At 41.8% G+C, this 26,620-nt stretch overlaps 2 protein-coding genes across 5 annotated transcripts; both read left to right on the plus strand.

The window, feature by feature from the left end:
* Positions 1-73: 73 nt before the first annotated feature.
* Positions 74-5,756, plus strand: rnf41 (ring finger protein 41). 3 transcript variants are annotated; one of them, XM_085924950.1, is made up of 7 exons: positions 74-237; positions 1,229-1,280; positions 1,355-1,470; positions 2,181-2,452; positions 2,726-2,861; positions 3,816-3,919; positions 4,172-5,756. In XM_085924950.1, exons 3-7 carry the CDS (start codon positions 1,381-1,383, stop codon positions 4,524-4,526), a joined length of 957 nt encoding a protein of 318 aa, XP_085781076.1. In that variant the 5' UTR covers positions 74-237; positions 1,229-1,280; positions 1,355-1,380; the 3' UTR covers positions 4,527-5,756. The 3 variants fall into 3 exon arrangements, with proteins under 3 accessions (XP_085781076.1, XP_085781092.1, XP_085781084.1); XM_085924966.1 differs by having other exon boundaries at positions 1,229-1,271; positions 1,342-1,470; XM_085924958.1 differs by having other exon boundaries at positions 1,229-1,271.
* Positions 5,757-8,913: 3,157 nt separating this feature from the next.
* Positions 8,914-26,043, plus strand: dgkaa (diacylglycerol kinase, alpha a). Of its 2 annotated transcripts, XM_085909016.1 has the most exons (24): positions 8,914-9,009; positions 15,521-15,634; positions 16,505-16,581; positions 17,958-18,087; positions 18,261-18,335; positions 18,415-18,464; positions 18,923-18,997; positions 19,177-19,293; positions 20,719-20,836; positions 21,208-21,296; positions 21,397-21,516; positions 21,717-21,815; positions 22,010-22,087; positions 22,157-22,230; positions 22,424-22,498; positions 22,751-22,836; positions 22,987-23,076; positions 23,284-23,444; positions 23,512-23,576; positions 23,643-23,733; positions 23,800-23,986; positions 24,451-24,568; positions 24,846-24,906; positions 25,003-26,043. In XM_085909016.1, the coding sequence occupies exons 2-24, from the start codon at positions 15,559-15,561 to the stop codon at positions 25,081-25,083; spliced, it is 2,193 nt and encodes a 730-aa protein (XP_085765142.1). In that variant the 5' UTR covers positions 8,914-9,009; positions 15,521-15,558; the 3' UTR covers positions 25,084-26,043. The 2 variants fall into 2 exon arrangements, with proteins under 2 accessions (XP_085765142.1, XP_085765138.1); XM_085909012.1 differs by lacking the exon at positions 8,914-9,009 and having other exon boundaries at positions 15,329-15,634.
* The last annotated feature ends 577 nt before the right edge of the window (positions 26,044-26,620 follow it).

Genomic DNA, 26,620 nt, shown 5'->3' on the forward strand with positions numbered 1-26,620 from the left:
ATTCCCTATTCTTTTTGGGTATATATGAATGATCATATAATAATTCAATACTAATTTCCAACCTGCACCTGATGAGAGCTGGCAGAATTTGCGTCGTGACGTCATTGTCCGTCAGCGTATGGGTGACGCAGCAAGCGTAGGATGTAGCACGGCAGGAGGCGACTAGCCCAAGCTAACAGTCACACGAGCCAAACTACACCGAAATCCTCGCAGGTTGCGGTTTTACAGCACCAGCAAGTAAGTCTGTCACTTTGTTACGGTGTTTTAGTCGACGGGTAGATAGCCATTTGTCGGTGCGTAACTTGCCAATATTATTGCTCTGGCACTTTAGCTCCGGGGCTAATGTCCAGAGGAAAACAGCGACAGCATCAATGTTGCTTGGTGGTTCGCTAGCTAGCGCGCTACGTGCAAGAGGTGGACACATCCGTTATCGCATTAGGATGCGCGCATTTAATATACAGTTGACTGTACATTGTGTAGCTAATGTTGAAATCTGGATTGTTTGGGGGGGATCGAGTGAGTGGGACGGCGATGAAGAGGGTGAGTGTCCTTTGGACGGCAGAATCAGTGCACAGCATCACCTACTTGCCTGTGTGGATAACATGCTACATGGCTGGCTGGATCATGGTAACACGGAAACAAAAGTGGATCACTGATGTTGATTATTTATTCGTGAAATAGCGATTTATCAATCGCAGATGAAAACGGCAGGGCATATAGAAATGAAAACATGACCACCCCACTTTTACACTAACGACAAAAAAAATAGACGACGACGTAAGGTGGTCTTCGGTATGCGACATACTTATGACGCTATACAAACTAGTTCGTAATCTCATTCGGTCAAATTTCTATTAAATATATGTCCTAAAAGATAAAAGCTCGTAACTGCGCATGACGTCGCAAACCGAGAACTCTCTTGATATAATTATACAGAAACAAAGCAAAACTAGCTAGTTGTACATACAGTTTAATCAAAGGATGAGCTTACTGGCCAGACTTCCAGAAGACATGTCAGATGGTTTCCATTCTAAATAATTGAATTACAAGAGCATATCTTTGTTGGTCTATCAAAGAGTGTTTCAGTGTTTTGCATTCAACATAATAGTGTGGTGGTGGCAGTATTTCTGTGTGTGTGGCATGACAAAGCAAACTTTTTTTTTTTTTTTTTTCTCTCCTTAAATAGCCTCAGTGATGTTTCTGAGTATGTGTGTTTTATTTTTTGCAGAGTCTTTGTGCCGGTCGCTGAATGGAAGTATGCCAGGCTGCTTGTGAGTGAGGTAACCGGTCATCTTCCTTCTCTTCTGCTATCTTCTCCCGTAAGTTAAAAATCACTTCCAGTGTTATGTCATAGGAGGTGGACGGTGCCAGTGATGCATCATGGGCTACGACGTGACGAGGTTCCAAGGGGAGGTGGATGAAGACCTACTGTGTCCGATATGTAGCGGAGTTCTCGAAGAACCGGTGCAGGTAAATAAATCACTGTGCCTATTTATATGCAGGAGTAAGCAAGTGACAGACACTTTTTATTGATGCCTACTTAAGTAGCTTTTATTATTTTGTTTGCATCAATACTGCTGTACATTTGGTCCACAACACGCATTTGGAGGAGGGTCGATTTGAAACCACCCTTTTGCGCCACACATTGGCCTCCACGCTAACAAATGCTGTGTCTCGACAATTAATTACTGGGTGTGTCCGCCGCTTGTCCTCTGTCTGGATGGACACCCCCACAAAGAAAGAATGGGAACCATAATTAACGCAGACCACTGATACAACTATTCACACACTCGGTGAAAGTGTTCCACACGTTACTAACTAAATAAGGAGTGCCTGGTCAATCAGAATCTATCTCTCAAATGAATGTAAAGTGTGGAGTCTCACGGGCTGTGTCTTGGATGTTGTTTTATGCACATTATTGAAGATTATCAAGAGGCTGTGGCACGCTTCCTTTTTCATGATTTGGGGATCGAGGCACGTTCTTTCTGGGTTAGCCCAGTTCAGTCTCGCTTCTTGCTTGAAATACTGTTTCAAAGGTTGTTTCGTATCAGGAAGAAATAAAGCAAGGAAAAAAAATCCCCAAAACAAAGACTTGATTTGAATGGTGTCAAATAATGATAAATATAATAAAAACAAGAATGCTACATCATAATATTCTGTCCTCCCTGCACTCATTTCAGGCCCCACACTGTGAGCACGCCTTCTGCAATGCCTGCATCACGCAGTGGTTCGCCCAGCAGCAGATCTGTCCCGTGGACCGTACGGTGGTGACGCTGGCTCACCTGCGGCCCGTGCCGCGCATCATGCGCAACATGCTGTCCAAGCTGCAGATCAGCTGTGACAACGCCAGCTTCGGCTGCACGGCCACGCTTCGGCTGGACCAGCTACAGTCGCACCTCAAGGACTGCGAGCACAACCCCAAAAGGCCCGTCAACTGTGAGGAGGGATGTGGGTGAGTGGCCGGCACTGTGTTCCTCCGCTGCACTCCTTGATCACTTGAATCATCTTTTGTGAACAGATGCCCGTAGATGTCTTAGGATGGATATCGTAAAGAAATCCACCCTTCTGCCATTCATTACAGATGTCTTAACAACACAACGGACACTTGCATGTCCAGATTTGATCGTATGCAAATGAAACACGGAGAACATTCTCAACAATCCAAAGTATTCCATCATGTCAGAGAACATCCAGTAACTCTTCTTCTTTGTTCTCCCGCCGACAGCCTGGAGATGCCGAAAGACGAGGTGGCCAACCATAACTGCATCAAACATCTGCGAAGTGTCGTCCAACAGCAGCAGGGCAAAATTTGTGATCTGGAGAAAACTGTGGCTGAACATAAACACCAGCTAGGCGAACAAGTAAGTGCATGCGTGGGTGTCTGCCAGTCTGATTTCTTTTTTCAACAATATTCAATACATATTTAGTACCCCTTCATAAGACGTCACCGTATGTTGTTGAGGTTTGCGTGTCCCATTGATCCAAGGAACTAAATTATGCCCTTGGCAGTGTCACCTATGGCAAACAGGGAGGGACCAGACAAATCACGACTCTTATGATGAATGATAATATTGGACTTAGTTTTGCCCGGACGCGGGTCACCGGGGCCTCCCTCTGGAGCCTGGCTTGTAGGTGGAGCTCGATGGTGAATGCCTGGTGGCCAGGCTTGCCCCCATGGGGCCTGCCCTTACCTATGGTCACGAGCTGTGGTTCGTGACCCAAAGGACAGGATCTCGGATACAAGAGCTTCCGCCGCAACGTGTCCGAAAGAACAGGATCCCGGATACAAGAGCTTCCGCTGCAACGTGTGCAGGTTGTCTGAGAGGGAGAGCGAGAAGCTCTGCCATCCAAGAGAAACTCAAAGTCGAGCCGCTCCTCCGTGTTGAGATGAGCCAGATGAGGTGACTCAGGGATCTGATTAGAATGCCTCCTGGACGCCTCCCCGGTGAGGTGTTCCGGGCATGTTCGACTGGAAAGAGGCCCCGTGGATGACCCAGGACACGCTGAAGAGATTATGTATGTCTCTTAGCTGGCCTGGGAATGCCTTAGTATCCTCTGGGTTGAGCTGGGCGAAGTGGCAGGGGAAAGGTAAGTCTGGGCTTCCCTGCTGAAACTGCTGCCTCTGTGATCCGTCTCCAGATAAGCGGTAGACAATGGATGGATAATTAGTAGCTGCCATAAGTGTCAGTTTGGTACCCAATACTCACCAAGGAAAACGGTTATGTTCATTTCTAGACAACTATTGTCTTAGATGTTCTTTTCAGTTTTTTTGTCCCACAAATATTATCACTCACTGTGGCATTCTCCCACTCCAGAAACGAGACATTCAGCTGCTCAAAGCGTACATGCGAGCCATCCGCAGCGCTAACCCCAACCTGCAAAACCTGGAGGAAACCATTGAGTACAATGAGATCCTGGAGTAAGTCCCTTATCTTTTTTTTTTGCTGCCATTCTGAACTTGCTGCCTCAAACTGACAGGGAGGTTGGGGCCTCAGCATCTTTGCTTCTTTTCCACTACTTCTGCCCATTGATACATTTACGCGAGTAAAGGCTCAGGGACTATTTCTAGGTCCTGGAGGGCCGCTGTCCTTCCTGTTGTTCGTGTCTCCCTGCTGCAACCACCTGATTCAAATGCGCCCTTCATTGCTCGATTGTCTTTTTTTTTTTTTAGGTGGGTGAACTCCATGCAGCCTGCCAGGGTCACCCGCTGGGGCGGGATGATCTCCACCCCGGACGCCGTGCTGCAGGCCGTCATCAAGCGCTCGCTCATCGACAGCGGCTGCCCGCTCTCCATCGTCAACGATCTGATCGAGAACGCCCACGAGCGCAATTGGCCGCAGGGCCTGGCCTCGCTGGAGACGCGGCAGATGAACCGACGCTACTACGAGAACTACGTAGCCAAGCGCATCCCGGGCAAGCAGGCGGTGGTGGTGATGGCCTGCGAGAACCAGCACATGGGGGAGGACATGATCCTGGAGCCCGGCCTGGTCATGATCTTTGCGCACGGCGTGGAGGAGATCCTATAACTACACTGCGACCAAGAATTCGGGCTTCTTTTAAAAACTCAAGACAGTTGAGATGTTGATACCTATGCCTTAAAGGAAGGACAAAGATGTTATCAACCTGGCAAGTAGAGCTAATCTGACTGATATGATAAACGAGTTGTGATGTTTACATCGTTTATATTGAGTGCATTATACGTTCTGATTGTTCTGCTACTTCCATTGTAAAGTGAAAAACCTCAACGGTTCATTCTCGGAGGAACTTTGCTGCCTAGGTTTTCAACGAACTCAAGCGAAGCCATCGAGGCGCAGGAAACAGTGTTTTTTTGTTTGTGTGTGTGTTTTTAGTTTAATGATTGGAGCTCTGAGTGCATTGTTGGTCCACACACTACAGACTTTGCTCACTACTGGGCGACTCGCGTCTTTTTAATGGCGTGCATGTACCACATTGTCAATGGTATCAATGCGCTGGTACCCCCATCATGTAAATGTTTGTAAATGCAAATACTATATTGAGTCATAGATGTCATTATCTTCCTCCTCTCTCTGATTCCATGAGTTCCTCTGCTTGTTTGTTTTCCATTGAAAGTTTTATTTTTGTTTGTTAGACACATTTTGTCTTTGACCAACTGTTTCTTGGCTTTAAAATAATTACGTTGCGTTGTGAATATTCCATCAGGATCTCCTATTCCCGTTCGCATTATCCGTAAATTTTCCGTGCCATTCTTTTATTTATTTTGTTGCCTTTTACATGCACAGACACACAAAGCTTGAAGATGAAATTTGCCTTTTTCGGTGCATTTGAAGTTTGTTGCAGGAGAAAAAAAAAAGTGTTTTCTGTTGCCTTTTGTTGGTCAGCTGGGGTCCAGATGTGAAGTGATTTGTTAAAGGTCACGTTTAATACATGTATGGGATTAATGTGATGACCCACCCCAATGGTTGCCTTTTTTCATTGTGTTTTTATGTTAAAGTGTTGATTGCGTTCAGCAAGCTTCTCATCAACTAGTGGTCACAGCGTGGGGATTGTAAAACATTAGTGAAGTTGCGCTTGTGGCTTTAAAAAAAAAAAAAAAAGTGTCATCTTCCCTCATAACTGTACTGAGACAAATATGACCCACAAGAGCAGTAAAAGCAACTTTGTATTGTACCCTTTTGTTTTGATCTTTGGAAATGCTTTTCATTCGTTCTGTGTTCGTAGGATATCACGTTGTATAGACAAATGAATAAAATGTCACCAGTATTTTGGAAGTGGAATCAAAGGGGAACTTCAGCGTTCGTGTCCTAAGGTTTTGCGATAGGTCTCCAACATTTTGAAATGGCCGCTTCATGGTCACTGATTATGGCCAGGGCCTAACAGTTGTATACACACTTATGAATTAAATGTGTTCAAATTACTTTGGAGTAAATCAACTCATTGCAAATGTATGCACTCAAACTCACTACAATACTGACCCTGGACCGATACAAATTTTCTTATAGTAGTCGCTTCTACATTTACACCAATGCAAATGTGATTTATAGTGGAGTGGTTACCAAAATCTTTGACATGTATTTTTAAACTGGTGTCCAACTTTGGTCCTTGAGCGCTGCTTTCCTGTCATTAGCAAATGATCATTTGTCTGCTCAAGTTATTGTCGTTTTAACCACATTTTTAAAAGATTCACCCTATCTGTCTGTTTTACAAATTAAAAGAAGGCCTTGAGCACAAATATTTTCCCCACCCTGCTGTACACAGTTAGTCTATCAAAATTGACTTGGACAATTACATCTTATTTATTCATTTATTTTTTCAACTAAAGTCTAACTTTGATTTACACGATGTGGGGATAGTATGGGAGTGAGAAAATTGGATGTCAAGCATTGTCCCAGAGCAAATATACTGTCTGGGTTGCACTGTCCTGCAATTCCTTTTTTAGCCACACTATGTCATCAGGAGCCGTTAGGGAGCGCTCGAGGCCCAGGGCTCTTTCATACATTATATAAAAGCTCTAATCAGGGCAGTGATGATTTCAAAACTCAGCCCAATGGGGTCAAGCCGAAGGAATGTTTTAACCGCTAAACCATGTCACGAGGTTGGAGTCTTGTCTTCTGACCCGAATGACCGCGCTTTTGTCTGACACCCACATGTTTTCCATCGCTATTATCCTCCGCAGCCAGCCTCATTCTCATTGTGCCGTCTAATCCGTCTCCATTGTAGCCACTGGAATGTGAAATCGTGCTTCCCCAAACACTGCGGCTCTATTATTGTCACCACACCTCATTACGGGATGCGGTCACTGGGGCTACATATTCAACGTGCACTATTTCGCAAATATTGGCCTCGATGCAACGTCAAATTTGTGCACACTCAATTCTTACCAGATTGTATTGTTGAATTTAGTAGCCTACTTCTAAGTACTATATTTTATCACAGCAGTTTCATCTACTGATGAAGTAGTATCACCGGCAACTTGGGGGATCAATATCTTACTCAAAAATACTTCAACATGGTCACAATGGCCGGGGATCAAAACCCCAAACTCTGGAATTGGACGATGGCTATTCTACTACTGAGCCACGCCGCTGTGAATGGCTTCCAGTCATTTTACAAAGTAAATAACAATGTTTGTGTGGAGCCTTTGGGAGGGAAAAAATTTGACTTTTGACCTTAACCTACCCTAGTTTACTAGCAGCGTCAGTAACTTTAGTCCATTTTGATTGTTTGTGTCCTATGAGAGGTCATCTTCTGTTCTATCGGAAATTATTAGATTTCACGCAACTCAACACCAATTTCTTACTTTGAGTTGCAAGCAAAAATTGGATATACGAACTTTGTGTGATGGCACTGAAGTGACTTCGACAGCAGTAGTTAAGAATTTTTTTTCTTCAACTTGGTTTTAGCCAACCTCAGTGAAGTTTAGCGTTAAACTAAACATAAAACAAAGAGATTTTTTTTTAAAAACAAACACATACGTGTCCCTAATGTATGCTTAGCTTTATCCTAACAAATAATGCAAAACACCAAAGACAGGCTAATTTATAGCATCAGTGTTGTAGCGTTATAACCATTCAGGCAAGATATTTGAACACAAACGGTGGAGAAACACATGTAGACAGACAATATAATATTCTCTGTCCTCTGCAAATAATAGCACCGCCACTCATGAGTTGTGACCGGCAGCGTATGTTTGTATTGTAATTGCACTCTAAATTGTCCGTAGTTGTAAACGTGTGCGCTTGTCTATATGTGCCGTCTGATTGGCTGGCGACCCATTCAGGGTATTCCTACACCTGCCTCTGGCCCCATGCTAGCTGGAATGGTCTCCCATCAGACCCATAAACCAAGTGAGAAAAAGCAGTACAGAGAATGAACGGTTGTATTCTACTGCCCTCGGGTGGCTAAGGCACACGCACGCACAAGAAGGAGCAGTACAATGTCCATTGAACCGAAGCAAAAAGTATGCCAATGTTTTGATACATTATTTCATCACACAGAAAGCTTTGTGATCATCTTGATTATGTTTGTATGACATACAATCTTATCAAGTGGTATTTTTCCTATAAAAAAATATGATTTGGGGGGGTAAGATCCTTTTAAATACAAGTTAGTTGAGTTCTTGGATGACTTCTACTTGTAAACCATTTGTCACTACTGTATTGTTCATCTATTTATGCCAGTGTTAGAACAATAAATGCCTTTCTACAAAGAGCACAATTAATCTCTCTATCCACTAGCTGCCATTCATACAGTATTCGCTTCCTGCCAGTACATCACATTTGTGTTGAACAGATTTTACATTGAATATGACATTTTGGTCATAAATTGAGATAGGAGCATCATTATTTCTCTTTATTTTCTTTTTTGTTTGGTAGTGTGCCAGCCCGTGGGATCTTTTGAATGTAAAATGTGGGAAACACTGAAATAGCCTACAGTGTTTGTTTTTGAGCAACTGCCAACAATTATAATGAGGGGAAGGTGGACGACTCACTAGGATGTTTTGATGGGTGTTCTTTTGTTTTGGTTTGTTTTGGACAATGTTATTAGCTACTTCACAAAATTGGTTGGACAGTGTTCTCGACAGCTGTCCTCTGTCTATCTGTCTGTCTGTCTCACTGTCAGTCAGTCTCACTGTCTGTCTCTCTTGCTGTCTGTCTGTCTGTCTGTCTGTCTGTCTGTCTCTGTCTGTCTCTGTCTGTGTCTCTCTCTCTCTCTCTCTCTCTCTCTCTCTCTCTCTCTCTCTCTCTCTCTCTCTCTCTCTCTCTCTCTCTCTCTCTCTCTCTCTCTCTCTCTCTCTCTCTCTCTCTCTCTCTCTCTCTCTCTCTCTCTCTCTCTCTCTCTCTCTCTCTCGCTCTCTCTCTCTCTCTCGGTGCAGGAGGATCCGAGGAGGCGCCTACTTACTCGGCCGCAAGAGTGTCACACTTGCCCGGTACACCGGCTCCGGTCCTCCTCCTCCTCTCCTCGGGAAAGTCAACGGGCACTTGGAAGCTTGGCAGCTCGGACGACCGACCGGCTCAGCACATTTGACAAGTAAGTGACTTAAGCGGAACCGACACATCCGAGCCGGTCGGTCAGGTCCGTTGCGCTCGGTGCAAGTTGCAGCCCCGAGTGCGCGACTCGTTACAGTAGGTGGATAGCGAATCTTCTACGGAGCTGCAGTTTCAACAAGCCAATTATCACAAAGTGTTTTTCCTTCTTTTTAGCAACGGGTTATAACGACAGTTATCTGGTTGGCAGTTTCAAAGCGTGCATGTCATGTCATGTTTTTTTTTTTTTTTTTTTTTTTTGCCATGCAGTCATGTTATTGCCACTCTTATTAAGTTTCATGTGCCGCTCCGGACTATTTGGAGAGGACTCCGCGTCATGCGTCTGCAGTTTTTAGACAGTATCTCTGGAGACTTCCGGTCTTGTTATTATTAGGCTGCGTATAGTGTTTAATTAAAACATTAAATAGCTACTGCATCTCCTCGTGGATATTTATTGAGTATATAAGGCACAGTACCTTACGGTGTATACTTTTCTCCCTACAATTTAGTTTGATTGTGTGCCGTGCCATGCCGTGAGAGTTTTCTTCTGTAAAATATACACCATGGCTCAATAGATGATTGGAAACACTCTATTAGAGCTCCAGCATTTCTTTGTGGAAATGGACGTACTCCATTAGAGCACTTTAGCTGTTAGAGAAGAGGCCACTATTTGACCAAATACATTATTGTCTATCTTCCCCACCATTTTCAACATAGTGCTTGTCATCATTAGGATGCTGACTTTGGGTCAGAGGTTGGTGCACCCTTTACTGCTGGGGGGGGGGGGGGCAACAGGGCACATATGGACAGATAGTATGACTCACATTCTCACCGGAGGTCAATTTAGAATGTCCATACCTAACATACCTCTAACATGCCTGTTTTCATAACATGGGTGCGAGCTGGAATACCTGAAGAAACCCCAAACACGGGGAGAACACGTGGCCTTCACACAATAAGGCTGGAGTTGGGATTCGAACCCAGAACATCAGAACTATGAGGCAGATGGGTTAACCATTAGTTCTCTGATCCAGCCTTTCTGTCTATAATGTAATCAACCTAATTATTATAATTTGTGTCTACAGTTTTTTTTTAAGTATGGTTAAACCTATTTAATTTCACTTCCTACTGTTAGGGCATTGCTGCCAGTCACATTTCATATGCTGTACTAAAGTCACATGTAAGAACACGTATTTCTTCTCATTTTGACAATCCTATGAAACAAGTTGTATCCAAAATTGTACTTTGACGTAAATATTGATGCTCAGTTTTGATTGACACGATCAGAGATGTGTTCATAAAAGAAGCGTTCATTAGTATAGTTTATATTTGTGTACTGCATACGATACATAGACCGTTGTTTAAGTCTAATTCATTCTTTATTTCGACTAAATATTAGACACAGCTCTCTTCCCAGGTTTTATGAACTGATTACTTGACTTGGCAAAAATATGTCACATTGTTTTGTTCAATTTGAATGTTTAAGGAAGTGGTTGCCCAAACATGCAACTCTAGTCGTGTCCATTCGAATTATGATTTGCAAGAGATACTCATAATATTCACACACTTAATAATTTCTTCTTGGCTGTTGTCATTTAAACTATTAATGGATAAAGAAAAAAAGCCAGAATACTGTAAATCAAAGTCTCAATCTAACAAATAAATTAATTAATATTATATTCACAAAAGTATTGAAAAGGAATTATTCAATCTAAAATTCAGACCAGAGCCCTTAATCTTAATTTGTTATCGTTTGTGCGATTGTTTGCATCCAATTTTATGAAAACCTTTTTGGGGAGTGCCCTTTTCTGTTTCTAAGAAACCACTCAAACTGCTTTGACAAAAGACATCGCAAAAGGACCAAAATTCCTACAGACGCACTCCAACAACTTTGCTTTCCACAGCTCACTTCCTGAAAAAGGGTCTGTCCCAATACATTTGTCCGTAGAGTGTATTTAACTTCCAGTGATGAGCTCAGCTTGCATTTCACTTCCTGCTGCACATCGATCCGTGGGCGGGCGAAGCCAGACTCCCTGATACATGCGCGCTCCCACCATAAAAGCAAAGTGGCTGTTATGACAAGTCTGAACAGGTTGTTTCACCCCCCCCCCCCCCCAACCTCTCTTATTTTTAATGCAGTATGAAGCAGAAGGCTGCCCCCACAAGAAACTCTTACATAAGTCACACTGCAGTCTGAGTGATAGGCGGCCAAGCATTCCTCCCCTTCATTTTCCAAGAAATCTGTGATTCACAGCACCGTGACTCTTTTGCTGCTTTTGTGTTATTCTTTTTCTTCCACCTCTCGCTCTCATCAAACGTCATCATGCACGCACAAATATGCTTTTTTTTTCAATCTCTGCTGTGTTTGCTTTGAAGGGTCCGCAACCATACAGTGAGTTGATACCGGACTTAAAGGATCTTTGAACCCTGCAGTGTTTTTACTCACACACAAACACACGTCCGATGTGACAATACGAAAATCTGTTACTCTCTATATTTACGTTGTATTAAAGAAAACTGTTAGTTTAGGCGTGCTTAAACTGGACTTTACATTGTACCAAATCAAAATGTTTGTCCTCTAATTTTTAAATTATTGGCCCTAATCAGCATTTTTTTCGAAGCTAACTGAAGTATGAATGTTTTCAACAGTCACGAAATGTGTTGATAACAATTCAAGGCACTGCTTGCACAAATTTTCAATCCACACTTATGTCAATGAAAGGAAATTATTTCATTTTGGAGTTGCATGTGTGTGTTGTATGTCTTTACAAAGATGTCAACATCGCCAACTACTGGTGCTGCATGCATATTACAGGCTGGGTTGAGTTGTTTTGATAATTCTATCTCTACATGAAGCTTTGCAAAAGAAAAAAAAAATAGTGTTGTGTAAATGTACACAGTGTATCTCCGACTCCAAGTGGCTGCTACTTGTGAGGTGGTATAAAAAAAGATTAAAATGTCAAACAAGCAGAGGAAGTCGTGGTTACAGGGTTGCGTTAAGCGGGAAATGTTATCTTGGCTGTGTTCACTTTTATAGTTCGGTATTTTTGTGTAGTCTTCACACTGACACTATTTTTCTTTAGCAATTTTGCTAATTTGGCTTGCGGTTTCTCTAGAGCTGACTTTGGATGTGAGATGGGCTATTGTTCATTGTGTTGTTGTTGCTGGCAGTCCACGTGCCGAAATAAACCACACTGGCAGGGCAGCCGCACCAGAGTTGACCTTAAATGAAATGGTTCAAATCATGGATGGAATCATTTTATGGCTTCAGTTTTGTTTGATGGATTGCAAGAATGGAAGTGTAGCTTTCAAGTTCAAAATAATAGCAAAGGGAGTGTTCCCTCTGCTTCTGCAATGACTCACAGTCACATCTGCCTGTTGAATGCAGAGTGGGGCCTCAGGTTGAAAGGCCACGTAAGGTTGGCGTGGGCGGAGGAGGAGGTGGAGCTACACAGGGAAGACTTGCAGCAGGACTCCCCTTTTTTTTTTTCTCTGAGCCAGCTGCTTTCAGCGAAGTGTGTGCCCCCCACCCCTACCTCCTCCCACATCTCAGTCAGCGCTCTCAGCTGCTAATGGAGGGAAACACGTTCCTTAGCAACCAAATGTGTCCTCCGTCTCGCCGCCTCCGCCTGCTATCTGCAAACGCTCCAGTGAGGCGGAGGGTGGAAAATATCAAGCCCTTTTTTTCTATTCAAAGAAGTATGAAAGAAAAAGTAGCATTTGAGGCTTGCGCAAGAGCAGATTTTTCATCACGAGGCGTGGGCTTTTACAACAGCCTGCATAAACAGCTGTGTGGGAGAAAAAGGTCATTCTCATCTGAACCTTGAAATGATTCTTTTATGGCTGCTGCTGCTGACAGGTTTACATTAAGGCATTATGACTGCTGATAACAGGAACATTTGGAAAGTAACACTGGTCACGACAACATTTTAATCAGAGTGTATCCATACACATATCCATACTCCAATATTACTTTATTCAGGTCATAATATTATTTGAGTTCATTTCAGTCAAATAAAAATTAAAAGTAGTCGGAATGTGTAAATCCACTGGGATCTCAGCAAGTAGGACATGTTCTATTTTAATGTTTGTCCGTAGCCCCTATTTGGTAAGAAGATGAACTACAGCAACATGGATTTTGATTTTAGGCCAAACGTCTACACATTGAACAGACTGAGCCGCCTCAAGCGAGGCTTCTGTTCTTTGTGTTGTGAGAGAACCTTTGATGATGGAAAAAAATCTGGAAGAACTTGCAGTATTATATATTTCATCTCGAATCCACAAAAAAGGACTTTGGGTGAAATATGAGGACTATGAATGTGTACCGCTCATAAATAATTGGAGAAAGTAATTATGAATTGATTTATTGTTCCCTGTTGTTTTGATATATTTGAATACATGTATATTAGTGAGTCTCATTTAAACACTGATCACAATAGTGTTTGTAGCATAATGGATATTTATGTGGCTATAGCTTAGTGATGGGGAAATAAAGCTTCAAATTTGCTTCATGAGCCAGTTGTATTTTTTGACTCCTTGGATGGCACTGTTGGTTTGAATAAAGAGGTTTAAGAAATGTTAAGTCAGTGTACTTTTGAACAGAGGAGTCAGAAATTACAACTGGTTCATGAAACACATTTGAAGCTTCATTTTCCAATCAATACTCTAGCTTCATTTCCCATTGGTGATGTTATGTAGACATAACATCAGACAGCAAAAAAAAATAAAAAAATACTTGAGAGTGAATCCACAGCACCTCTGCTGGTTGAAGAAAGTGTGGGCCCAGACAAAGCCACTGAAGTTGCACAGTCCGACACCCACCACTGTCAGTGTTCATGATTACTAAAAACGGCATTCATTTTTCATGAAGCACTTTTCCCACTTTGCTAACATTACATTTTTTCTTCCTCTATTATTCCTCGGCTTTTCAAGTTTCAAATTATTTCATACCGTTGATGGGTAAAATATGTAATTGGTGAACGCGGGGGAGTGAATGTTGTTTTTCCTTTGGCTGTCATCACATGGTGATGCAAAGAGGGACAATGAATGTCCTTTGGAAAGCTAAAAAATGCCACTTTGGCATCAAAAACGTCAGCTTCATCGTTGTGGTTTGTGCTTATAACACTTTATGTACACTGTTCACCTGACTAACACAGGTACATGACTCATAAATGAACAAATCTGCCGAAAATATGATTCGTAAAATATGTACTTCTGTGTGAATGCTGGCATACACTCTTCAGCTTGGTCATGTGGTGTGTATTAAGACGCAACAACATTCCTGCACAAAGCCCTCAATGAAATATTTATAGCAGATTCAGTAATCCAGATCAGACGGCGCCGTTGTGGGATGCTTTTTCCAACTCTCTACTTTCTCCTCTGGGGTCATTTGCAAGTCTTTAGCAGGAAGTGGTTGCAGAGAGACTGACACCAAAAGAGGCTGACGGAAAATAATGCTGATTCTCCCTCGGAAAGTGAACTTGAGACGTCAACAGTCTTTTTTGAGTTCATTTCAACCGCCCCGCTGAGTCCTATTTTTAGATGAATTGTTTCCAAGGCATCGATCCTGTCGTGATTCCTTCATGTGGCACTTGGCTATTCATGCTTTCCAAACCCGCTCGGTCAGCCGCAAACCTTCTAGGCAACGCTCCTGCCCTTTGGAGGGAATTAATCCCGGGACACTACAAACCTTTTTACTGAGTCCAGCAGCCCTTTCACGTTGGAGTTTTTTTTTTTTTGTCAGCAGCCCTTTAAACTTTAGTCATCATCAATGTAGGATGGGGGGCTTCCTCCTCTCCTCTTTTTCCACCTCCTTCATGATGAATGACATTTGCCTTGTTTGTTTTCCCATCATTGAGGAATCTCCTTCCATTGTGACTCTTTCTTGAGTCACATGTAAATTCCTTGCCCACGTCAGACCTTGTATGACATTTCAGTCCTTGACTTTAATAATTGAGGTGAGGTGGTGTATTTGTGCAGCTCTTCAAATGTGTTGGGGGATTCTGGTTGTGTGGGAGTAGAGGGCCGGGGCCAGTTGGTTAAGTAAGAGTCCCAAGTTTCAGCCTAAAATACATCTCACACATCTATTTTGGCTTTTATAGGCCAATGAGCAAATGCAAAAATATTTTGGGATCATCAACTCCCGAGAGTCCAAGTTTCACTTTTAGACTGAAATACTTTGGGGAAGACAGCTTAGAGTGACTCATAATGACAATGTAAATCAGTAAGCATGCTGCTTAACATTCAAATTGACTTTTTTTCCCATTTCCCACCCTTTGTCATGGAAAATGCATATAGCAGTGTTTTTTCTTGTATTCTTTGGGTTGGTTAAAAAAAAAAAAATCAAAACACTGTTTAAAAGTGCTTATCTTGAGTTGATCAAGTGAGCCTCCAGCTACATAAAAGGGATGGAAAAAGTATCGCTCTAATGTGTGTCATAGATGTGCAAAAGGTTGTTTTTTCTTTACTGTCAAAATCAGGCCACATTCCGCCTACCTTGTCTCTCGATTTCGCAGTTTCGCCTCGTCGCGTCTCGCACCTGAGCTCACGAAGCATGTCCGCCCCCGCCGGCAAAGAGGTGAAGGAGCTCAACCCGGTGGACTTCATCCAGCTACAGCAGTACATTGAATGTGAGTACATTTAGTGACATTTCCCCCCCCCCCCCCCCTCATGTTACACTTCCACCCACTCACACAAACACCTGCACTCTTGGTGTCTGAACTCTTAAGTTGTCAGTCTGAACACAGTTCTCGACATCAAGGATGGGTATTGATTATGTAGGGGAGTGGAGAATATTTTCACAGAATTTCTTCTAGGGTTCGAAACAACTAGATTGCTGACTAAATAAACGGTTGAAGGAATTGTTTCTTGAAATAAAAATTATTATTATTATAAATTCATTCATTTACGGGTCAAACAGTCACCATTATAAAACTTGTATTCGTTAAAGTAATCTATTGTATAATAAAATCATAGTCTCAATGGCCAGTCAAATTTAAGAATTGTATTTGTGCAATTTTAAAGGCAAGTTTTCAAAAACTTAATCCAAATTTTGCATTAAACCCCAAATTGCACAATTGGCTTTCATCGCTGCAAACAAGGCATTTATTGTTCAATTATTATTTTAATAACTACAGAGTTCTTTTGATGAATTACAAAATCAAGTTTTTTTTTATGTATAGTCTTTCATCACAAAAGACTCAGATTAAAAACAATTTAAGGAAACAATAAAAGGTAACAAGGAAAAAAAGCATATTGTAAATGAATGTTGTTTTCATCATTTTCAGTGGCTCTCAATGAGGTAACTAATTATAATATATATATATATAATAATATATAATATTTGAATGAATTTATTTAATCGATTATCTAACTTCATTTTTTGTTGATTCGTCAAAAGCCATTTGTACCGCACTCAGAAGTTGTCATCTCTTGTCTTCATGTGTTAGGCCTCAAATTTATGCTCTTGCCTTTGCCTGCCCTTGTTTGACTTCTTCCAGATTGTAGCCTGAAGGTGAAAGACGTGCTGCGGGAATTCGATGCAGATGGTCGCCTCTCTCAGCACAGACATGGAGAGGTGAGGTCACAGAGTGGGATGGGACAGCGTGTACTTCTCATTTCAAATCACTGCCACAGCTAGGATTTTCTCCTTGGGGTGTGACAAGGATATCTCAGGATGTTTTCCAAATGGTTTTTTTTTTTTTTTTTTTTACAAACCCCCCAAAAATCTTCTGCAAACAATGACAAACATTCACCATATGTGGAAAAGTGGAAAATAATTCCCGAAGAAATCAGAAAACACCCAAAAGTCTGTTATATGGCCTGCCAGCTGGAAGGGGGCAGTGCCCCCATGCCCCCCTCTAGCTCCACCAGTGTTTCAAACTCGCTTCAAACTTCTGACGGCTCTGAGCGTGCAGAAAAAAAAAAATCATCTGATTCATTCTTGAGCTGATTCAATCTGTGGGCATCCGGCTAATGAGATTCAAAGCCGTCCATGGTGTCAACTAAGCACTCTCGTAATAGGCGGCACCGTTATTCTGAGATTGCAAATGTAAATGAGGCTCTCACCTGGACCCACGCAGCGAATCCTCGCCGGCTACGTTCAGAGGTTTGGATACATTTATGCAGCATTCTAATGTAGTCATTTCTGGCCACAATCATCCTATTCGGGCCGCATTTCATATTCATTTTCCTCATAAAACCAAAAAGGCATCTCTGGCATCATGATGGTGGACACAACTGCTACAAATATTTGAGCGCGTAGAAATTGTTATAGAAAATAAAGGAGAGCGTAGTTTCATGTTTAGTACATTATACAGCATTGGGATGAGAAAGATTACAGTGAAATGTCTTAGCAGGGTTACAGTGAGTGAATTATTTCTTAGTGGGGCAGTTCTGCAGGGCATCGGCGTCAGCAAGAAATGGGTTTGTGGTTCAGTATTATCGAGGGAGTTGACTTGAAGCCCTCCAGCATCCAATGGTGAAAGTCACAAATGTCTGGGCTGACTTCCGTTTTCTTGTAGCACACCATGGAATGATGCATTGGAAGCACTCACAACCTACTTTTTGTTTTATCGAAATAAGATGCTTTTTTTGTCTCGTGCCACCAAGTGACTGGACACACGCTTATTTGTTTAATGAGTTCTACTGTTACATAACAGTGGTGCGCAAGTGTTGTCGAAGAGCTCGCTTTTGTACACATTTTCAGAAATAAGCCGGAAATAACTGACAGCCATTTTAATTGAGATGGAAAAAAAGGGAAACACATAAATAAAGCATAGAAGACTTAGAAGACTATTTGTCGGCAAACATTATTCTATATGTCCACTTTAAAAAATGTATTGTGTTTGAAAAAAACAAAAAAAATAACTTGTCCACTCTGCATTGTAGTTTTCCATCCTTGCCACCCCATAAACGTCCCACACGCATTTGATTCCAACTTTTCTATTCCAGTGCATCAACAAAGAAGGCTTTCGTCTCTTCCTGAAGACTTATTTGGAAGTGGACGACTTCCCAGCAGATCTGTGCCAGCGACTTTTCCTCTCTTTCCAGAACTCTGAAACTGCTCAGGAAGACAGCAACAGTAAGAAAACATGCACACACAGATCAGTACTGGACATATTCCAGGGTGTGTTTGCCCTTTGACCTAACTCAGCTGAGATATACTTCAGCTCACCCATGGCCCTTAAGATGACAAGGACTATCCAAAATGAATGGATGGACAATATATATTATTCTGTCCATGATTCTTTACAGAGGAGGTCTTTCTAAAGGATGTTTCGTGTTACTTCTCACTCTTGGAGGACGGTCAGCCTCGGGACAAGCTGGAGTGTACGTTTTTGCTTGCCCCTCCAAATAAACTGCCGCTTTTTTTTATGTTGATAGTTTAGTTTTATTGTTTTATCCACAGTTGCTTTCAAGCTCTACGACAGAGACGGCAACGGCGTCCTGGACAGCTCGGTAAGATGTCAGTCAAATTTCTGAAAATGTGGTCCAGATTAGAATCTGTTTGATTCAGTGCATGGTTGGTCGCTTTCCTGTTCACACGACATCAAAATGCAATGTAATGGCATGAAAACTGCCATGTCGAGTGTACGTCCTAGTTCAACTTGCTTGCTCTGACCAACCAATCAAAGGACAGAAATATGCTGACATCATCGGGGGTCAGATTGCCAGCCTCAGGAAAGCAGATTTGAAATGTAGTTGATTAAAGAAACAGTCCCACTGTTACTAAGGTTCAAATTGAATGAGCCGTGTCGATCTTTTTGATCCAATATCGATACTGACTTTATATTATTGATTAATTGAACCGATCCGCCCACCACCACTGTTAGGAATATAGTTTTACAATTTAACGGAAGACATTTTTAAATGTAGATTAGCGCTTCTGATCATATTTTATTTTTTTCGAATGGCAGGAAGTGGATCGAATTATCGCTCAAATGATGCACGCTGCTGAGTACTTGGGTTGGGACGTGTCAGAGCTTAGGCCGGTAAGTCCCTCAGGGCTCCGCTGCACTTGAAAGCACCTTGTTCTGATCTGTGAAAAAACACGCGTCATGTCATTTGTCAACTGATAAGCTTCACATACAACAAAAATCTGACACTTATTTTTTTCTAAAGCTGAGAAACCAGTTTGGAGTTCAAATGATAACGGAAAGATCCCCTGCAGGTTCTCAAGGACATGATGACCGCCATAGATGCCGACAGCAGCGGTACTGTGTCTCTGGAGGAGTGGGTGGAGGGCGGCATGAACAACATCCCTCTGCTGGTCCTACTGGGCCTGAAGGTAAATGACGTCAACGCTTTTATTGCTCCTGCCAATGCCCCACCGGCCTTTGCCTCCTATTTCTCGCATGTCCTGGGCCGTTTTGCATACTCAGCACTCCTAAGTGCACGTCATGTTCAACATGGTGCTCTTGCGTTTTTTTTTTACATGATTGCACCACATTCTGCCATGATGGCACGGACTAAAAGGATTAAAACACAAGATAATAAATCAACCTTTAGCTGTGGCTGGAAATGACTGACTAACCTGCAGTGCTATTTTTCCTACCGCAAATGATGGGACTTTTACTAACTTCAAAGTAGTTATTTAATTTCATATTTGAATATTCTTTCTGCTGTCAGTTTTTGTGTGAACAGCAATACACTTGCTTGAATACTTGTAAAAAAAAAGTCAACACAAACATGTTTTTGAAAGCATTAATCGTCAAACAAGCGTTAGAATAAATGATGGAAAAGTTCAACAATGTACATATTGATATTGTTTTACATACATATTTTTTTTTTAGAGTTTTCACATTAAACAAAAAAAAATACTATCTGTAATGTATCAATGATTAATTGCAAAAGATACAGTGACCGCTATGCCCTCTAAGGCTATTTATAGCCATTTAAAGCCTGTCAGGGAAATGGATTCACTTGCTGGAAGAATCAAAGAAAAATTCTCATGTAATTTGGATAAAAGCATTTGTTTTCCTATTAAGAGATTGAAAGCGACCTCATAATCATGTGTGGACAATTTGAGAAGATTAGCGTGTGCTGTGCTGCTCAGAACGCCATGACACATTCTGCATCATCAGCAATGTCATTAGTGAGTGTGAAATGTGGGCCACTTGTGTTATGAAAGGAGTCTTGTTACTAAAGTGCAAAGCATCGAGAACGCACAATATGCTCACCTCAACTGAATTTAACTAACTATTCCAAGATTTTCTTCTGACTAAATGATCAAATTCAAATGTTTACTGTAGTGGCCACTGGCCATTGTGTTCTCTCTATTTATTGTTTTTATTTACAATGCATCTGCTTGCACATTTTTAGAAATAAGCAAATATTAAAAGATTGACGAGCGGTTCTAACTGATCGGTAGGCAGGCACCACAGAAAATTATTTTTAGAAGTCACATTTAAACATTCTTGAAACTAATTCAATACCAAAGATGTATTTTTACGCCTTGTATGTTTTCTAGGTAAATGAGGGTCTTAAAAGGGCGGAGTTAAAGGCCATAACTATACATTAATAGTAAATTTAAGAACAATAAAACACTGTCTTTTCTTTAAGGATCGGCGTGAATGTGAATAGTCTCATGTATCGACTATTTTCAAATTCTTGTTACACAAGTCAGAAAAATCAACTAACCACTGTTAATCGCTAATCCGGTGATAACTCGCTAACATAATTCCTGTGTTCTTTTTTTCTGTGCGTTTGCCAGATGACACAGACAGACGGACAGCACCTGTGGAGAATGAAACATTTCAACAAGCCTGCTTACTGCAATGTTTGCCACTGCATGCTTCTGGGACTCAGGAAGCAAGGCCTGTGCTGCACTTGTGAGTAACCGCAACCCCGCCAAGGGCTTGACGTGCCTCCATAACCGGGGCCTGCAAGTGTGTAGATTTGATCCGATATCTGTATTTTTTTTACACTTTCCTTTGACAAAATAGGCATGTGACTGTAAACCTCTGTTGATGAAGTGCTGATTAACTTTATGTGCTGAGTTGTTTTTCAATTGTCAATCAAAATAGGTTGATATGAATAAATGGGAAATATACTTTTGACTTTTCTATTAAAGTACGTTTCGGACTTAGTTTTGCTCAATTACAGGAGTTGAGTCAGCACTTTTATCAGCTTTCTTTACACAAGTATTTGTACTTCTACTTCATTTCAGAGTGTCAGTAATTTTGCCACCTTTAATCGACAGGCTGCAAGTACACAGTCCACGGCCGCTGCGCTAACAGGAATCCAGCCCCCTGCGCCAGAACCTATGTGAAGTCCAAGAAAGAAACTGGGGTATGCCGATGTCTTCATGACCACCTTAATAGATTGGATGTGATTTTTTTTTTCCCCCTCAGCCCGTCATGCCCCCAAATGAGACTTTCCCCTTTTTCAGGTTCCAGCGCACGACTGGGTGAGTGGCAACTGTGAATCGAGGAAGTGTGACAAGTGCCAGAAGAAAATCAAGAGCTTCCAAGGCCTGACGGGCAAACATTGTGTGTGGTGCCACTCCATGGTGAGGATGTGACGATGCAATTTGGGAAATAAGCAGTTAACATACCATTTTAAATTCAGATGGTGGGAGGGCAGGCTCTATTGAGTCCCAAGTATTTCTCTCAATTTATGATGCATTTATATCATGTATAATGTATTCTACTGGTGTCTGATAAAGACTCAGACCCAGGAATGTTTTGCTTTTATTTTTCTATTCATCAGCGCCACGATGCGTGTGCAGACGAAGAGCCGAGCGAATGCAGGTGCGGCCCACTCCGAGACCACATCCTGCCTCCGTGGGCCGTCTATCCTGTCATCAAGGTGGGTGGACGGACGGATGTTTGGATGGATGGATGGATGGATGGATGGATGGATGGATGGATGGATGGATGGATGGATGGATGGATGGATGGATGGATGGATGGATGGATGGATGGATGGATGTACAGATCGATTGATCAAAAGATAGATAATGGATAATCATAGGAACTTTTTGTGCTCTCGGTGGGACAAAGGAGAGATCCAACAACGGCTGCTCCGGTCAGATGGACGACACTGAGCTCAATACAACACCTGATGGACAAGTCCTTCAAGTACGTACTTGACTTCTCATCAAATTATTCGATGGACTCAAATGATCACGATAGTTATTTCTGTGACAGATCAGCCCCGTACCCGATACACACCCTCTTCTTGTGTTTGTCAATCCCAAAAGTGGAGGCAAGCAAGGGGAAAGGTGAGTCTCAAGTACATCATTTATCCGTTCAAACATTTTAATGTATTTTGTGAAATGCTTGTGAAAAATCCCATGTGTGTGTGTTACAAATAATGTAGCTCAACAAAGTGAGACTAAAAATCACTCTTGTGAGCCAGTCCAGTTGATTTTAAACAATTCATGCGCCTTTCAAGTTTGTTTTCATGCATTTCAGGGTCCTACGTAAATTTCAGTATTTGCTCAACCCCCGGCAGGTGTACAACCTTTCCAACGGTGGACCATCTGCAGGGTGAGTGAGTGAGTGAGTGAGTGAGTGAGTGAGTGAGTGAGTGAGTGAGTGAGTGAGTGAGTGAGTGAGTGAGTGAGTGAGTGAGTGAGTGAGTGAGTGAGTGAGTGAGTGCTGCAAGACAAAATCCACTCAAACAACCACTGTATTTGTGACTATTATGTCCCCAGGCACCAAAAAATTAGGATATTGGACTTTTTGGTGAAAGAAACCTATAATCCACATTTTAACTTGTTGCTGTTGTCTCTTGATCAGCCTGAGTTTCTTCAGAGACCTTCAGGATTACAGGATCCTAGTATGCGGCGGAGACGGCACAGTCGGCTGGATCCTGGATGCCATCGGTGAGCACCATTCACAAAATCACTTGCAAATGCAGACTCGATTTAGCACAGACCATCTTACTTTGGATGTGCACCAAATTGTTCTTTGTCAGTTTCCAGCTAAATCTCTCCTCTTGTGTCCCCTCCTACTTCTTTTTCTTACCCAATTAGACAAAGCCAGTCTGTTGGCGCGGCCGCCAGTTGCCGTACTTCCTCTGGGCACTGGAAATGATCTCGCGCGGTGCCTGCGGTGGGGAGGAGGTGAGAACAAAGTAAACAATGATCCGTGACAGCAACAGAGCAACAAGTAGGAATAGTACAGAGAAATACATGTTACGTAACCCCAAAAGACGAAAGTTGAATTCATTAATTTAATCGCCCTTTCAAAATAAAGCAAACAGTCCAGGCCAGTCAAAACAGAATTGAGAGGAACTTCAAATGCAAATATTCTAAAACGTCCCCCCTAAGGATACGACGGCGAGGACCTCAATAGGATCCTGAAGGACATCGAGACGAGCTCCGAGGTTCTGATGGACCGCTGGAGCGTGCAGGTCATCACGGAGGCTGGTGAAGAGAAGGGTGACCCAGTGCCATACGAAATCATCAATAACTACTTCTCCATCGGAGTGGTGAGTCTGCACGAGGACGACGGTGTGTCTTTGAGTTTTGCCGACATTGTGTTTGTTGCACTAACAGGACGCCTCCATCGCCCACCGTTTTCACACCATGAGAGAGAAACATCCTCAAAAATTTAACAGCAGGTATGACACTGACATTTGAGAGAATATCTACGTTTGCAAACATCTGGATGTTTTTGTTGTGTGCAGGATGAAGAACAAGTTGTGGTATTTTGAATTTGCCACCTCAGAAACCATCTCAGCCTCTTGCAAAAAACTGAATGAAAGTCTAACGATAGAGGTGAGACAGCAATAACGTGACGCCATCAACAACAATGCATTTGTTCATTTTATCTTCCGTCGTCAGTGCTGCGGGACTCCTTTGGATCTTAGCAGCCTATCTCTGGAGGGCATCGCCGTCCTAAATATTCCCAGCATGCACGGCGGCTCCAATCTCTGGGGTGAGAGCAAGAAGAGCGAGGTCAAGGGTCCGAGCGGTCAGGACGAACCCGATGTGATCGTGGACCCTGAAATTCTGAAAGTGACCGGACAAGGTATTTTATCTCTTGATGGTCAAAAAAGAAGAATAGAAAAATAATTAGAGAGTTGTATCAAAATGTCTGCCTTATATACATACATTCAGGAGGTGGCAATGTAACATTTGGCAATGTAGCCAATACCACAATATAGACACTAGAGGGCAGCAGGTGACTATAAAATGGCTGGACCACCCAGCCTCACAAAATAAAATAAAAAATCATTATCAAGATGCAAGATGAAGTGAATGTCTGATTTTCAAATGAAGTAGCTCATCCTCTGTATTTTTTTTTTTTTAATATAATAAAGACAAATTGGGGTGTGCCAAAACGTCGGCTTTGAACCACATTAAGAAATGCTGCATAACCTGCAGGACATGGGCAAATTCATTCGGATACCACTAGGTCTTCATGGTACTACAGAGTGAATAAAAGAACTGAAGCCTGACTAGTTTGATATTTTTGTTCCTGCGGCTCTACAGATCTGAGCGATCGTAGACTGGAGGTGGTGGGCCTGGAGGGCGCCATGGAAATGGGACAAATTTACACAGGCCTGAAGAGCGCCGTCAGGCTGGCCAAGACAGCACAGCTCACCATCAGGTGGGGAAAACATTCAGACCATCCTTGGAATGGGACACTTTGTCTCCCATGCTTTTCAAACATTGACTCCCTGACAAAGACTTGCATGCTGAATCATGTCAAGATGTTTTTTTAAGATTTAAGATGTAAAATGATAAAAATAGTAATAACAATTTGACATCATTTGTTATTTGTATGTGATCGGTTGCATACGTTTTGGTAATCCTGCTAATAAACGAGCAGCTTTTGCAAATGGCGGGCGGTAACAGCAATTAGTTTCCAATTTGTGTCCACTCAGGACCAAGAAAGCGTTGCCGATGCAAATTGACGGAGAGCCCTGGATGCAACCGCCCTGCACGGTACGTCCAAATGATGCTTGGATTGTGAAGCTGTCTTGTAGGTGTTTATTATTGTTGTTTGTGTATTAAAATGAAATGTTTGTGTTGGCTTTTCAGATTCACATCACGCACAAGAACCAAGCTAGCATGCTGATGGCTCCTCAGGCAAAAGCGTCTGGGTTCTTCAACTACAAATAAAAGCAAATGCTCCGTCTCCAGGCACTATTGAAAAATTCTACAAAATATAGAAATCCGAAAAATCAAAATTTCAGAGCTACATTTGCTCCCTCTGAAGAGCGACATGCCATATCAGTTTTGTCTTTTCTGCGGAAACAAAACAAAACAAAAATAAATGTCACAGACAAAGAAAGCACTTACACCAACATTATTTTGATTAATAGACTGCAATTTTAATTTTTCCAATTTGAAATTTCCTTAAAATACAAATTACACTATGGCGCCTGGTCCCACTCCATGGACTTGATTACTGTAAAGAACCAACTGACATGTTTTAAGTCTTTGACGTTATGCCATGTAGAATAGTTACATAATTGTAAGATTAAAAAAAAAAAAAAAAAAGGAAAAGAAGCTCTTTTTTAAAACAATCAACGCCCCAATGCTGAAGGTAGTAATGTCAATTTGCTTCGAGAAGGACAGCGAGTGCCTTTTTGATTGCTTCTGCTGAAATTAGGTAGACACACTGGGAACTGCACATTATTGTAATTGTGGAGTGACTTATTATAATAACTATAATAGTGATAATATTGATCAGAATAATACAAGAGGACCATGAGCTAAAGAATTTTAATGTTTTTGTACATTTAAGAGGAAATGGCTGAGATTATGTAATGTGTGTATTTGTAAATCTAATGTCTCAGAGGGACGTAAGGCCATTTATTAGACCTATCCTTCAAATACCACCCATCAATTAATTTCTTCAGGTTTAAAGGAGGACATTAATGTGTCTCAGACGTACTCCTGAATGTTTACGCAACTGTGTAAAAGCTCTGTGGAGTCAAATAATTTCATGATACCAAGAGGGTCTTGTGTTGTTACTGCAGTATGCCTGAAGTGACCGAATGTGCAATGAAACTTAATAAATGACAACGAAATTATGCGGTTTACTTTTTTGCCACAAGGGGGGGCCATTTGCTTTTGTGTTGCTTTTTATATTTATTTTCCCCAAAAGGGGTTCAAACCGGAAATTAATGGTTCAAATAGTGTCCTCCCCATTATTTGCTTTTAATTAATGAGGAATAATTAATACAATATGAATAAATACAGCAATGTTGCTATCAGGACTCATGTTGCCGACCTGTTGTGAACTGTTTGCCGCATGCATTTTGGTTTTGATAACAGTAAGAAATTGTGATCGTTTCTTCCCTACATTGAATTTTAAAGAAATCAGTAGAAACTAGAATATTTAATTGTATATATCAGCCTACCGTGCATGTTTTTTGGAAGGAAACCTAAGTACCCAGAGAAAACCCACGCAGGCACGGGGAGAACATGCAAACTCAACACAGGTGGAATCAAACCCGCACCCTCTGACCTGTGAGGCAGACGTGCTAACCAGTGCACCGGTGCATTATATCTTTTAAGTTATCTTTATAAACCATTTTTATTTTTTATTCCAACAAATTGAAGTGAAATTCCAAAAGGAAAACCTCAAAAAATCAAGATATATATCTTTTATGCCTTTGTATAGTTTATATTTGAAAAAAAAAACTACAAT

The sequence above is a fragment of the Syngnathus leptorhynchus genome, chromosome 1 (assembly GCF_054491065.1).
Source record: "Syngnathus leptorhynchus isolate UIUO chromosome 1, UIUO_Slep, whole genome shotgun sequence".
NCBI lineage: Eukaryota > Metazoa > Chordata > Actinopteri > Syngnathiformes > Syngnathidae > Syngnathus > Syngnathus leptorhynchus.

Coding starts and splice junctions, on each gene's coding strand:
- rnf41 (XM_085924950.1), top strand. CDS start 1,381: ATGGGCTACGACGTGACGAGGTTCCAAGGGGAGGTGGATGAAGACCTA. Junction 1,471..2,180: donor TTCTCGAAGAACCGGTGCAG/GTAAATAAATCA, acceptor CACTCATTTCAG/GCCCCACACTGTGAGCACGC. Junction 2,453..2,725: donor AACTGTGAGGAGGGATGTGG/GTGAGTGGCCGG, acceptor TCCCGCCGACAG/CCTGGAGATGCCGAAAGACG.
- dgkaa (XM_085909012.1), top strand. CDS start 15,433: ATGTGTGTCATAGATGTGCAAAAGGTTGTTTTTTCTTTACTGTCAAAA. Junction 22,499..22,750: donor AACGGTGGACCATCTGCAGG/GTGAGTGAGTGA, acceptor TCTCTTGATCAG/CCTGAGTTTCTTCAGAGACC. Junction 24,907..25,002: donor GGATGCAACCGCCCTGCACG/GTACGTCCAAAT, acceptor TTGGCTTTTCAG/ATTCACATCACGCACAAGAA.